The sequence below is a fragment of the Cygnus atratus genome, chromosome 7 (genome assembly GCF_013377495.2).
Source record: "Cygnus atratus isolate AKBS03 ecotype Queensland, Australia chromosome 7, CAtr_DNAZoo_HiC_assembly, whole genome shotgun sequence".
Classification (NCBI taxonomy): Eukaryota; Metazoa; Chordata; class Aves; order Anseriformes; family Anatidae; genus Cygnus; species Cygnus atratus.
In genome coordinates, this window is record NC_066368.1 from 13,879,740 (window position 1) to 13,895,263 (window position 15,524).

The 15,524-nt window shown below is 41.8% G+C and overlaps 1 protein-coding gene across 2 annotated transcripts in view; it reads right to left on the minus strand.

The window, feature by feature from the left end:
- SUFU (SUFU negative regulator of hedgehog signaling) overlaps positions 1–15,524 on the minus strand; it is an 84,224-nt gene that overhangs the window by 53,912 nt on the left and 14,788 nt on the right. For both annotated transcript variants that reach the window (XM_035547766.2, XM_035547765.2), the window contains exon 3: positions 7,458–7,594. In XM_035547766.2, coding sequence (XP_035403659.1) covers positions 7,458–7,594 — 137 coding nt within the window. The remainder of the gene's footprint in view (positions 1–7,457; positions 7,595–15,524) is intronic.

Below are 15,524 nucleotides of genomic sequence, written 5' to 3' on the forward strand. Positions count from 1 at the left end.
TTTCTCATGGACCACTGAATAACTATCAGATGATGAGAGCTTTTGGCCACGACAAGCTTGGGTTAAATTGGAACCAGTGACTTCATGTTTCCATACCCCTTTACAGGCTCGAGGCACGCTGCCCGCGTGCTCGGTCGAATCCTACTCACCTACGGCAAAGGACGGGCCCGGCGCTGCCTTACAAACTGCACCGAGCCACACTTCCAGTGTTTGCACCGAGTTCACTACACCACAGGTTCTGTTGAAATTAAGCTTGATTTATACTTCTTTGTGGAGCTCAAAAACACAGTTAATCCCCCCCATTTTTAATCTAAAATCCTGGAATACTAGAGAGGAGCCAGGGCAGCTCTATACTGGAAACCGGTCAATATTACAAACAGATGATAGAAAAATATATATTTTACAGAGCCATAGCAACCAGAAGAGAACAATAAATCAGCCTGGGATTAAAAAAAAATAAAAATAAAGGCACATTCAGGGGAAAAAAAAAGTCTATGAAATACTGGAAGATTTTATTTGGCTTTAGTCACCCTATTAGGGAGAAATAAACACTGTTTTACCAACAAGCTGGACAAGCCTCATTTGTATTCAAGGAAGCTGGGCGTTTGTTTTGTTTTCTTTTCTTTTTACACACAGAAATTGGCCAGTGTCAAGAGTGTTTGAAAACATGTCAGCAAGGAAAGAGTCATTGAGGCTACCACATTGAGGCTTTCTAAACTCCAGAGGATCTGAAGATGAGGTCTAGTGGTTAAGCAAGGGCAACAGGTGTCAAAGTGTTCGCTAGCTTAATGGCCTCAGGTCTGCAACCTCAGCCAAATCACTTAATCCCACTGAGTCTCATTTTCAGTGCAGAAGTTATACTGCCTGTCAACTGCACTGGGCCTCTGCGGCTCGGATTAAACTAACTTGAATCAGATGAAAATTGCTGAATAAGAAGAAAGCATCTTCTTCACCTGCAGTCCTTACAACTCTTAGCATCTTCACTTACCAGAGGAGAAACTGAGGCACACAGAGCTGGTGTAACTCTCTCAAACTGATTCAGCCCTATAATGACATAGGCAGGAAATACTGAGTTCCTATAGGTTTTGCATAAATAGAGGACAAAACATTCCATGCTTAATCCTTTGGAAAGGGAACCCCTCCCAGTGACAGCGCAAAGGCGCTAGACATGCCAACGGAGGTGACTGTGGGATAAAAAACAGAATATTGCTAATTTGGTGCTGTGTTGACACACTGCTATCAACACGTATAACTCATCACGTACCTGCTGGAATCAGTTCTGTCCAATACACTTTTCACAGGTGTAATGCACTTTGCTAGGGAATGATTTAGTCAGGGTTATCCAAGATCTGAAAACTGTCTCTGTGGCATACAAGCAACTTTCTCCTGAAGCGATCGGCCGAAAGCTACATTAAAGCACCACCCAGAAACTGCATCTTGCATGCTTACTTCCTTTGCTTGTAGGTTTTGTTGCTACTGCTTTGCAGTCGCCAAAACACAAGCAACTTCCTACTACTGACTCGTCAAAGGTTAAATATTAGGATTTGACTTTTAAATTGGCTGAGACTTCAAAACTCACATTTAAATCTTTTAGTGGACTAGTAATCAGGAAACTAAGAAAAAAGGTAAGTTATGTGTTTATGGAACAAGATCACGTATAAAAGACTTGAAGAGGACATCTAATTGTTAAGACTGATAATAAAGGGGACTCAGAAGGTTCCCCCTCTGCTCCCACCAAAAGGAAGAATCAACTCTTCCTGACAAACATACATGAAGAATAGTTCAACTTAACTCTCAAAGGCATGGAGCAATGTGGAATTCAGAATTATTTCAGTGCTTCACTGCACTTGTTATTAGAAAATTTCACCTAATGACAAACTCTAGGCTTACCTTATAGAAGTTTAAGTAGTGATGGGCCTCTCGTATTACTTTATCCCCTATAGCAACCTTTTGCATATTTGAAGACTGTTCTCACATCTTCCCTTCATCTTCTCCTCCCTAGACTAAACAAACGTAATTCTTTCAATCATTCCTCCACAGGTCATATTTTCTGGACCTTTGGGTCATTCTTTTGCTCTCCTCCAGAATTTTTCCAACTGACTTGAAGTCTTTTGCCCAAAACTGGACACAATGCTCTCTCTTTCCCCTCAAGTTGTTGCCAGCAGCATATGACTGCACCGCATACAACACATAGAACAGTTCCATATATATATATATATATATGTATGTATGTATATGGATATATACACACACACACACACACACACACACCTGAACAATTCTGCTTCCCTCTCAGAGCTAAGAGTGTCGGTTTAGGTATAGCTCACTGGTGAAACCAACTCTGAATCTTTTTCTTTTCCTTTCAGGACTGCTGCCTTTACCTGTCTTTCCCCAGCCAGTACTTGTGCATTGGATTACTCCTGAATAAGCACAGGAACTTGCTCTTCTTGCACCATACTGACCCTTCCTGCACACACAGGCATTTCAGACCATCTCCGCAATTTGCAAAAGGCTGTTCTGAACTCCAGCCCGATGTGCCATAGTGCTTTGCTGAGTCTGCAAGTTTTGTCAGGATACTCTGCATTTCATCATCCCAGTCAATCCCAAATTGCATCAACCCTAGGACAGATTTCAGAGGAATCTCAGTTCTACCCATCTTCTGCGGCTGATGACAACACATTGACAACTATTCAAGTCGAGATATCCAATCAGTATTGCATCCCTTTCTTCAGTTTTTATCAAGATCATATTTCCTCAGCTTGCTCACATACCTGCTATATGAGACAATGTCCAGAGTCTCACTAGTATCAAGATAACAAAGTCACTGCTTTCTCTAGTGCCTATTACTTTGACATAGAATTAAACTAGTTTGTTCTGTTTTACTCTTGATAAATCCATGCTGGAACTTCCATTATTCCCTGGACGCCTTCTAGATGGTTTGCTAGTTTGCTAATAGTTGCTTAGGTGCCAAACATCGACTGATTATAAACCTCATGCTTTTTTTTTTTTTTTTTTAAGGACAATGTAAAGGACAGCATTTGCCATTTTCCAGCCTGCTGGAGAGTTGCATCCGCTGTAATTGCAGAGGCTCAGACTGCACACATTGATGTGTTCTGGGGTAAAAGTTATCAAGCTCAGCCAACCTGCAATCCTTGGACAAATTCATGGAGGGCTATCTCAGTATTTTTAAAGCTAGTTTCACTAGATGGTTCCCTACTACAGACATCCGTTGTGGAGAATACAACAATAATATATGTTATATTGTTATCGTTAGGCACTATGCATGACAAGTTTTTCTAACAATTTCTCCAAATCTGTACTTACAGCTGGAGGTTTCTCTTTCAGGCCAAGCAACATAGAAGCAGCAAAAACAATGCATTTGTTTCCATCTACATGAATAGATCGCCCTCATGAAGTATATCAGGTATGCCCTTGAAAACAACCTAACTTCACTGTAGAGAGAAAAAAAATTGCAGATTTTAATTTCAGGAAAACACAACCCACAGCCACTCTATACTAACCAAGCAGAGCAATACTGCAATACCTAAAGAGTTAGTCATAACAAGTCCTGAATAACCTTTCCATAGGAAGAGCATTTCTTTCTCCGTTTGAATTCAAGTATACATTTGTTCTACCACCAGATATTCCCAGCATACTTGTGAACCATGAAAAGTTAAGGTCACTGAATTGTGCGGTTTCATTTTCAAGGTTAGGGGGATTGGTGTTTTTTTTTTTTTTTCCAAACTAAAAATAACAGAGTTGGAATTTGTGGTCATGGTCAAACAGTGATAAAATTAAGAACAGATAAAGCCACAAATACAACTTTTTAAGACTTGTAAACCTAGTTTTCTTGAAAGAGGGGAAATAGTGCTATTTAATCAAAAGCACAAAGCATCAAGTGTTTGTTACAGTGAACAGGGAAGCCAAGGCTCAAAGAGGTTTGAAATTCAACGTGGAAGACAGCTTTTCTAAACTACAGCCACAGTGCAGGAGAGACGGAAACAACCAAACAACATTCATTTGCCTAAAAGCGTTTGTTACAAAAATACATCACCTGCAACGAGATGTGTTTTGAAATTCCAATACACAGAAGTAATGTTTAGGACAGCAGTAGCTGCTAGATGACTCTTCAACTCAATCAGCACCATCTGAAAATGCTCAGGCTCAGCAGGAGCACAACTACATCTTACTCTTGCAACAGCTTCAACTGGACCCAGCAAAGCACATCTATGATAACCAAGAAGTTGGCTTGTTGCTCAAGAGATAAGAATTTAGCTCTTAGCATAGCTTTCAAAGTAAACAATCCTTTGACATGCCAAAGTGCCTGGAGCCTACCCAGAAAGTTTCTGCCAGTTTTATTTTTTTTCCTTGCTTCTTGTTTGGAGTGGATTAAGAAGCATTACTCAAATTGTCTTGGTTCATCAAATATTTTTAAAGCTATTTTAAAGTATTAGAGAGACACCGCAGATTTTTAAACAACTGAGCAGGGCAACAATAAGGTATTGTTGCATCTGACAAATGCTCCAAATTGCACAGTCAGAAGAACTTGAGCAAAAAGGAACCTTTCAGCACATAAAACAATGCCGGAGTGCCACACCCTGCCCAACGCCGAATGGGTTTCGGAAGGAACATGAATAGTCTGCTGCATCCCAGGTCTTGCTTTTAAATTCATCATCTTGCCAGGATTAACCTGACATCTATGACTAGCTAGAAGATTTAAGCCTAAGTGAGAAAGTCCTTATTCAAAAGAGGCAAATGGTAAACAAATTTGTACTAAAATAAAACTAGAGCCTAATCACTTGCCTCAACAGCATACAATTTCCTTTTACACAGGGGAAGGGTAATGCTTGGCAAGAGCACACAGCTGCTTGCAGAAGGGCATGAAGCTGTATGAAAAGTCACAGAAGAGTTGGATTAGGGGGCCTCTGGAGGTCTCTCACCAAGCCTCCTCTCGAAGAGGAGGTATCGCAGAACTTCCCATACTACGACACAGAGCTGTAGCCTCATCGCTGTATTTTCTAGGGCTTGACTCCTCAGTCTTGACCCCTCAGTCTTCAAACTACCCCTCCAACAGCTGTCAGCTCCCGTTAGATCGCCCTTCACCTTCTCCGCATAAACAACGCAGCCCTTCTTCCTCCAACTCTCCTCCTAGTTCATGTGCTCTTCTTGCCCCGACAGCCTTGGGCCTACTGGACCCTCTCTGGTTTCTCAGTCCCTCAAACTGTGAGGCCCAAAGCCAGACACAGCTTTTTAAGTGAGGCTTTCCCAGTGCCAAGTAGAAGAGGCAATAACTTCCCTCGATCTGCTGGTCATGCTCTTCTTAATGTAACCCAGTATGTGGTTTGCCTGTTGTATGCTCTTGGCTCATATTCAATTTCATATTCAAAGAAGTCGATTTATGATTCATCCACTGGATTTTTTAATAATGTAAATTGAGAACTAAGCACCCAGAGGCTACAATCCATTAAAGCATATTTGAGCAGTGCCTTTAAAGAGTCATGGTAGATAGAAAGTCAAAACCAGCACGGATAAGCAGTAGATAATACTGAAGGCCCTCAGAAGTTCACGTCAGAGACTGATATGCATGGGCACAACTGCTCTTTCCAGTCTAAAAACAGTTTGTTTACTTTGAGGTCAGACAGACGAGACTGCATTACTGCAGGAAACTTGAGAAATCTTCCAGCAGAACAATCCTTTGGTTAGCAAAACTCTTCTAAACAGCTCATTGACACTTGCACGCAATCAATGGCTTGGTAACATTATGAAACAAAGTGCCAGGAAGACCCATTCTTGGGCTGTTGTACCAGCAAGGGGAGTCTCTGCCCTCAGTACTAGCTGAGTCTGAGAATTCTGTCCTGAATTTTGTCCTACCAAACCACATTTCACTCTGCACTCATACCCTTACTCATGGAAAGGGTTAGACAAGCAACTGCTCTAGGAGAGGTTGCTTAACATGCAAATACAAGGCACTGAAATTACTGTTGCAAAGAGACTACACCAGACTAGAAAATGTGAAAGGCTACAAAAAGGGTCTTAAATGTAATATAATTTAACATATAACATGTTGTATGTTACACCTAAGAGGGAGACATTACCGCCAGATGCTTTTTTGCATATCCTGCAATACATAGAAATACGTGAGTATGAATTCACCACTGCATAGTTAGTACTAAAAAGCTGCTGTACTGTACAATTCAAGCAGGATGGGAACCTCAAATGGTTACAAAAACTGTGAAAGTCATGTGGATTCAGATGCTTAAGAGTACCAAAGAATCAAGATAGAAAAGATTACAGTTGAACCCAAATTTGGATGGCAACTGGGGCAGATAGCTGCACAGCAAAGGTTACAGAAATGCTTATGTCATTTCAAACTGCAACCAGATACACTTCCAATATGAAGACAAGCAATAATCTATGCTGGCATTGGTCTCTGTCCGTCAGTACTTGGGAAAAATACTCTGAGTTACCACTGCCTCAACGATTTGTGACAAATTACCAGAGCAATCCTATTTTCACGTGGACCTTTCCCTTTTGACAGTCAGCCAATCTGACTGAAAACCAGCAGCAGAATCAGAAGTTACTGAGCAATTTATTAACTAACAGAGCAAGTACCAAATGTTACAAATTCAATAATCATTGATTTAGAAGGTACTTTACCTGTAAAGGATCCCAAACTAGTTAAAAAAAAATATAAATTCTTCAATTACTCTCATTCAGATCTTGTGATGGTAAAGGGTGCTTTTCAATTATGCAATGCACTCAGTCACTCCACAGATCTTCACGTGCTCACAAAACAAGCTAATATTCAATCTACTAGTACAATGAAATCCAGGAAGAGTAGTGCAAAAAAGTTGGATGGTTCTCAACCTTCTGGTAAGTCTCCACAAGCACTGATGATTCCCAACTGTCAATTCTTTAGCCCTCCCAGCCTTGGCATCTCTTACAACTTACGTCTTTTTCATCTGTTTGTTTACACACACTGCTGCTGCTGAATTACACAGAGGACTGGAAGAAATTTACTTGCGAAGGAACTGCAACCGTTTTGGAAGTTACAGCCCTTCTGCTGAGAAGCGAGGCCTTATCAGACGCGTGCTCCTCAGCCATTTCAGGACAAGCAAATGAGATTCTTACATCTCATCATCTCCTCTCACCCAGAAAGAGCTGAAACCAACAACGTGAGAAAGCAACAAATAGGCACTGGCAGGCTTCCTATAGTTGCTGACCGTTCTGTACCTTCAGCTTCTTGATACTCATGATTTGGAGTTATGTAAACAGCAGCTGGGTTTTGTCCCCAGCAGCGGGGTTGGTGGAAGATACCCACTTTTTTGGTCAAATGTTCTCACGCAGAGAAAAGTCCTAAGATATGATTGAGCACCTATGACTCAAGTGTAACACCATGTAACAGATGTGGAATGAAAGCAGCAAAAAGCGAGGTAACGTATCTAATCCTGCAGTACCTGACTGGAAGACGTATCTGGCTAAGCCTTGCATTAATTCTGCTGGCCAGGTAGGTGGTGCCGACTCTCCCGTTTCTCTCTTTAGTCGAAATGTCAACTCAAATCCGAAACCACTTGGTCCATCTGTTCCCGTAAACCTGGAAGGAATGAAAAAGGAAAAGTCACAACATGCTTCTTGTAAAGAGAACAGGCTTCAGTATCTTCAGAATCAGCACTACAGAGAAAAGCAGAGTGTTCTCACAGAAAATATAAGTTTAGAAATTCTCTTGCTTTGGTCTACACTAGCTCAAATGGCATAACATCGTTATGTTAACTGACATAATACAATTTCAAAGATAACCATCATAGTACAGTTCTCAGTCAGAATAATGCAGTCTTGGAATCACGACTTCTTCTGGGGCACCAACGTGATTTTCAGCAGCCTGAGTTTGTTTTTAAAATAAACTTGCAAGTTTTGCAGTGATAGCTGCCCTAACTATATTTGCTTAAATGGAAACACCAAAGAAAGTACCCAACAGGAAATGTTATTCAACTCTTGTGGACTCAAATTTCTGTACATTCAAAAGTGGAATATAACCTTAAGTACTGTGTAGTAGGCTTCTGAGTTGAAACACTAACTTGTTTTGATGTATGGCGCACAGTTTCTGTGCTGCTGATGGACAACAGGGAAGGAATGGAGAGGATGCAGGCAGAAATTTGATCATCTTTCACACAACACAGAAATTCTTATTTTGCACCAATATATACGGTGGGACAAAAAAATGTATGTACAAAGTACAGCTTTGTAAGTAACATACAAAATGTATGAATGCACAAAGTACAGCTTTGAATTTATGAGGCTATCCTCATACACACAGAGGAAGAACATTGAATATGACAACTACAGCTCATGACTCAGGATGTTTGACCATTTCCCCAGTTTGACAGAGATAGGTGTTAACTTATTTTATTTGGTTTGGTCTAATAAGGTCTACCTAGGAGAATAAAGTCATATTAGAAGTACCAGGGATATTACAAAAAGGAACAAATAAAGGATGCCCCATACTACTCTACTTCAACAAAACTAGTCCATAGGAATCCTGCATTTTACACAGCCCCATCCAGGAAAGTTCCTGTTCCAAGTCCCCAGTAGCTAAAACTGTCACATTTAATCTCTGAAAAACCTCATGAACAAATATTTAGGCTCACAAACTTGAAAGCAAGTTGGGGACACCAGTTTCCTTTCTACCACTGCCATCACATCCCTCACTCATTTGTTGTAGCTGTTGCAAGAAGGCAAACGTAAGAAAAAAAAAAAAAAAGGATTTATACTGAGCATAAAGACACTCGATTCTGGTTTATGAAAGCTTCCATGATTCTGCAAACTCAAATCTCCTCCTCCAGCCATTGGCAAATTCTCTGGAGAAACTTTGTGCATGTTTTGGATGCTGGTGCCCTGCTGACACACGTGAAAGATATAATGCACAAAGTGTTAACATTGAGCTTCTACTAAAAAGAGCCAAGCGGAGCTGTCAGAAAAGTGATGAGAGCACTTTCCATTTGAAAAACACAGATCGCTAGCAGTGCCATGAGCAGTTCCAAGTGCTGGGTGGACTGTTCCAACAGTAAGGAGCTTGTTTGAAGCAGACATGCTTTTCAGCAACCCCGACTAACGTAAAGTGCTAAAATTGATCAGATTTAAGCATCAGTGCAACTCCTTCCAGATTTAATGTAACTTTTATTTGAGGATTCTTCAAGGAAAGTTTGTGGTAGACTTGCAGGTAACATAAGGAAAATAGTTAAGAAATGAACCCAAGGAGAAAACCAAACTACGAACAGCTCTGACTGAAAACAAGAGAACAGGTAGCGAAAGTCAGACATCTGCGATAGAAAGGTGAGCAAACAATACAGAAAATAAATACTTAACTCATTTGGTTAAAAATATAAGTGTACGTTTCCGTTTCTCTCCATGTCATCCTCAACAAAGAATTTGAGCATTATGTACTACAGAAGCAAATGCTCCATGAATGCAGCAGACAATGCAATTTCATAGCGGTCAGCCGGTACGTATAAAGCCTCTTTCAGGAAACAAACGTACCTTTGAGCAACAAACCAAATAATTACACTTGGTTCTTCAACAAAGCAAGAGCTTACTGAATAACCAGAGAGCCCGTGATCGCGGAGTGGAGTTTGGATGCGCAGTGAGACCTGTATTCTGCGATCATGCATGCAGGTCTACCAAAAAGATTGGTACAGGATGGCGGTAGGCTCATAAATTCAAAGCTGTACTTTGGACATTCGGCACCCCGTAGTGTTTTATTAGTTTCACGTATCAGTTAGCAAAGGAAAAACAGAAGTATTTCTTAGAGGGAGAAACAAAAATGCTTCAAAGTGGGTAGTTTTCAAGGACTGATTCCAGGAAAAAGCATTCACCAGAAACTAAGACGCATTATGAACGGGTCAATTTTAAAAAGGATCAAAGTTAACAAGAAGCCTTCAAGCTGAGCTTACACAGTTAAAATTTTTGGAAAGTTAAGATGGCTCCCTATTGAATTTCCTCCTTTCAAGGCAGGTTCTGAAGCAACACTTATTTTTAATATGCATTAAGCTAGAGTTTAGGTTGTGGGTTGTATCTTTTTTTTTTTTTTTTTTAACTGAACTTCACAGATCTCCATGCTTCAGGGGATAAACAGAAATAACTGTTTAACAGAAGACCACACGTGCTTTCTATTGATCCGTAAGCAGGTTACCGAGTAACAGAAGTGTTCAGGTGGGTTTCCAACAAATTTAAAGCAAGATGAGCAGTTAGGAGAACAATGCTGGCCTGCAACACGCCAGTGGTTGCAAAGTGGTAAAAACCGACAGGCAATGTTACTCACATTATTTTTTTGTACGGTAATAAAGGAGCTTCTCAGAGAATTGCTAGAAAATATATAGAATAAAAGATAAATAAAGGAACAGCAAGTTACTTCCCTTCTAAGATGTTAAAAAAATCTCTAGAGTACCAGAAAATGCATAACCATCAAAAAACACTCAAAAATACAATAGCGTGCAATGCTTATAATTCTCAACTTTTTAAGGTAGCTGTGAGTTTTCAAAGAAATCCTATTTTGCAAGATATTTGTATTTAAAGATTATATTTAAGATGTTTTAGAATAGTTAATGGACACAGACTGCTGAAAAGACGCTGCTTTGTGAGAACAAAACTTTAAATACACTCAATTCACCTGTACTGTACAGCTGTTCAAAGGTTTCGGTTGATAAAGTCTTTGATCTGAGCTCACTTAATTTTAGATTGGTTGTTTGTTTTTGAAGAAATTGTGACACGTGACTTTAAAAGCTTGATGGTTTACCAAAACATTTGTTTAATTCAGACAGGTCTTCCACAGAAAGAAAGAATTATTAATCTTCAGAATGTAATTAGGATAGCCATTTTCAGTCAGCATTTTTGCCAAAGCTTTTGCTTTTATCCTTCCAAGAAAGTCTTGTATTTGAAAATAAGTCAAAAATAGTTTCAACAGCTGCCATAAAATTTCTCTCAATGAACAATCGCCCATAAATCCTTCAATCCCGGGATCCAGCTACACGATGTATGAAGTGAATTTTATGCTCAAACACTGACTCTCAGGCTGCCTTTCCTCACAGACGCTCATTTCAATCAGCAAGTAGCCAGGAATAAATCCTGAAATCACTAGAAGTTGAGACAAGACTATGGCAGGAATTCAGAATCGTGGATTTTCTACCAGCCTCAGGTCTCAGTTTGCCCCATTAGAAGCTCAAGACTGCTAGACATGTCAACTGCTCCTCCATGTAGGAGTGGAAGACCAAGTAAGTGGTTTTGATCCCACACAAAGGTAAAAAGACTGTTCGTTGTATCTGGGCGGTAAGCAGCCACTCATTCCCCCCAAATCACCTGTTTTCATTTTGGTTCAAACCTTAGCAACAATACAAAAGATGCACTTATCCCAGACAAGCAGCCCACCCATAATCGGGGAATTAATCATGAGTGACTCCCCCAAAATGAGTTAATGAATAGTAAGACGTTCCATAACATGGGATTCCCAGGGCAGCCTCCTCCTCGCAGGGCATGTCGCTGTCGTTTGCAGGGTGTCTCAGTGACACGCAGGCTGCTAAGGAACCAGCTAAAAGGGTATCACACCTTGCAGAGCACCTTCACACCTTCAAACTCCTTCCTCCAGGCTCCCACTTTTCACAAAGCTTCCAGGAAAATCAATCACTGGAGCATCCTCAAGCTGGCCTCCATCAACCAACAAGCTAAAAAGAATAACGTTCCAGAAGGTACAGACTTGAATAAGCCTCGTAGCCACAGAAAATGGGGTGGAGAGCGGTGAGGATAACCCAAAAAGCAATTCTACCTCCTCCTACCTGATGTGCATGGTGGCTTTGAACACACAGTCCTGCAAATCAAGCACTCTCCAGGAGTCCTGCTAAGCACACCCAAGGTAGCTGTAGGGAGCTGTACTCAGGGCCCTTCCCATACCCATCGCTGAAGCTCCGTGCTGCCTGCACCAGGACTGCAAAGCACCCGTGCTGTTTGTGGATTGGCCTGACCCTGGCTCCTGTGTAAACTGTCAAGGTAATACCTTTATTACATGCTTTTTGTTCCACAGAGGCAAGATCTCAGCTCTTTGGTGTTCATTTCTTAGTTTGCATGGCTTTTCCTTTTTTATTTTTTTTTAAGTTATCATTCAACACAGTTACAATAGTCCAGGAGTGTCTCAGCTCTACAGGAAGACGACAGCGCCAACCCAACCAACGTGCTGACAGCGCGCGTGCGAGAAGGAGCCCTCAAAATGCACGTTTTGTATCCACACATAGCCCCAGGTACATAAACTGAAAGTTGCAACACAGCATTAAGTTTCTGTACTAACAGATCTGAATATTTCACATAGTTTGGTTTATGCCTTGTTTCTGCTGAACTCTGCACTTTTGATTGAGCGATTTTTCTCTGAACACCCCCAAAACACTAAGAAAAAAAAAAAATCCTCATTTTGCCCAAGCACTCGAGATACTAACTACAAAGAGGCAGCACGGAGGGTGTTCTGCCTGCCAATTCTTTGCCCCCTCCGACAAGAGAGGGCATCACCTTTGCAGCCAACCCAATTCTGAAGCAGCCGGGTAAGTTTTCACAAAAACAAACATCGATGGAGAAATTCTTGGCTTGCTGCGTGCCCACTGGCACACATCAGATAGTTTTATATTATGGCTACAGCAGTAATGGAAGGCTCTGGTATCTGCCAAGTCAAATCCAACCCTATATTTAATATCAAAACCTTATTTTGTCGCATGAACAAAAACAAACCGTTTGAAAGCCAAGGTCATATATTACACGCCATTCTTCGGCTTAAAACTCTTTATCTGCTCAGCAAATCAACTCAGCAGGACAGACCACATTGCAGCACTGCACATAGGCTGAAGACGTCTGGCTTGTTCCTTTAATGAGGTAAGAGTTTCACCGATCGTGATATTTAGTTCCAGCAAAAGAATCCAAAGAAATAGAGGCCCCTTTATTTACAGAGCCGTGCAGTCAGGCTCCGCGAGCCCCCCACCACCCCGCGCGCTGCCAGCCCTCTCCTGAAGCCACACACAGAGAGCTGAAAGGCTGCTCCCCTCTGCAGCAGAGTACCAAGGGCGTTTTTCACATCAAATAACCCAGCTTAAGAGGATCAAAAGCCAAACTAGCCTTTTGCTTTAAAAGCAGCTCTAAAAACCAGAGGCTTTTCAGTTTAAATCAAAGCAATTTGCCAAAGCATTTTCTTTCAAACTTTTGCATGGAACAAGAAAAGATTTGCTTTGTTGCCGTGTAAAATGGCAGTATTTCTGAATGTCTGCTGTTAAAAGCTCTGCAGCACTGGACAAGGAGCAGAGTGTACTAGGTGTTTATTTTTTGAGAGTTGAAGAGTATGTGTATATAAATATATTAGATGTACCAATACCCGAAAATGGGAGTTTACGTAGGGAAATGCTGGCCCTTCATTCACTACATTTATTTCAGCCAGGGAACAACAAGAACGCTCTTTCAGGGTACTGGAGAATAGTTAGGAGTGCACTTTCAGGAGTTACAGCTCCACTACCAGCAACCACAGTGAGATGAAATGGGTTTCTTCTGGAAGCAAAGCGAGCGCAGGCTCGCAGAGCACCACGCTGACTTACCCCAGCTCCAGCTTTCAGCTCCGTCACTGCTACTTTTGTGAAATTGCTTACGCTGCCTTTTGCTTCGACTCCTTAATTGCATTTCTTCGTGTCTTCCACAAAGACAAAGCTTCCTGCTCTGCTGTTTGTGAGCCACTCTGATGTTTTGAAGGCTGCAAAATACAGCATCGCTACATTTCCAGCTCTGGCAGCAGTAAGAGCTGCTGTTATTTCCATCATAAGGCACTCTTAATTCTGCCTCAAAAAAAGAAGCGCCAGTAATTGTTAATCCATAGCTCCCAGCAGCAGTACCGGGACACCTGATTAGTTCAAGAAGTCAATTAAAGCCAAGCTGACGGGCAGAGCCACAACTCCGCTTGGCGAGACCAAAGTACTGCAAGGCCCAGGTTTCACTCTGGTTTGAAGACTGCGCAGCTAGTAACCATCCCAGGGGGCTATTAGCTAGAAAGGATACTACTATTAGCAACACGGAGGACTGCTGTAGCAAAAAGCATCGGGGCACTTAACTGACAGGCAAGCTGACCTGACAGACTTCACCGGTCCTCCCTGAGAAAACTCGAGATGTGCGCCATTTCCCTCTCGCTGCTCCCATCTGGTTGCAAACAAGTCACACAAAGGGTGGTCCCCTGGCTAAAAACCATGGAAAAGCCCTGAGCAGGCTGGCAGGGCCGTCTGAGTTTAACACCTCCCTGTCTCCATCTCCAGGGCAGGATATTGGGCAAGAGCCGATGTGCCCCAAACAAGTTTACTCCGAGCCCGTCTTCTGCGTTCAGACTCCAGGCGCCTCACACCATGTCCTACCCCTACAAGCAAATCATTCGCAGATTCCAGAAGTTAATGGAAAAAAAATAAATTAAAGTGACCCTACCTCGTACTTCCAGCATCTTGCCCAACAGGAAATGGTTGTTTTTAGTGCAGCTGTCAAACAATGTAGAAGGCTCATTTGAGAGCCCTGACGGCACGCTGAGATGCTCTGCTATAGAAATTTCGTATGAAAATAAGCGCAGCAGCCTCCCTACACGAAAGGCTTAAAACGCTCTCCAGAAAAGTTGTTTCAGCTAAAACGCACCTGCTTACTCGCATAATCTCCTGGATTGTCTCTTGGCATTGAGAAAAGCATCAATTCTGAGGAAAAACATAAAAACATCTGACAGAGCAGGGAGCGGTTATCTGGCCGTCAGATGGTTATCTCTTCAGAGCGCCCAGCAGGAAATTCCACGAGCTCTCACTGCCCCGAACCCACACACAGAAAGTCTTACCGGACTCACTTCTACCCTGGTTTATTTAAAAAAAATGCTTCATAAACAAGCAGGGAAAATTACGAATGCAAAAAGAACACATGCTTAAAGATTTCTGACAAAGTAAAATCGGGGTGACAGTGACACGCAGCGCTCGAGACACCCGCCTATGGCTGGGCCCGAAACTGTTGCTGAAAGCTCGCTCCTGCAGTACGTCGCATCAAATGTGTTTGCCATCAACCAAATGGAAAACCTTTCTAGAAACAGCAACAGAAATTGTTTTTAGAGAATTAGTCCAACATCTAAATCCAAACAGATGCAGAGGCACTTCCTCCGCAGCTCTGTGGAGAGCTCTGGAGGCAGGTTTCTCAGCTCGCTGAAACGCTCACGTAGGATCCCCTCAGAAAACTCCCATTCAGATGGACCCGAGTGAAATTTGTGGATTTGTGCTACTGGCCAGTACGAAAACAGAGCCCTGCTTCACTGACCTGCCATGCAGCAATGATACTATGGAGAAGAAGGGAAAGAAAATACTTCACTTGAAGTTTCACTCACACATCCACAACACTGATTCCACACATTTTACCATTCAGCTTATTCAAAACTCAGCTGGTAACAATCTTGTCCCTGAAGGCTGAAGATTTTTTTTAAAAAACAGTTTCTGCAAACAATGAAT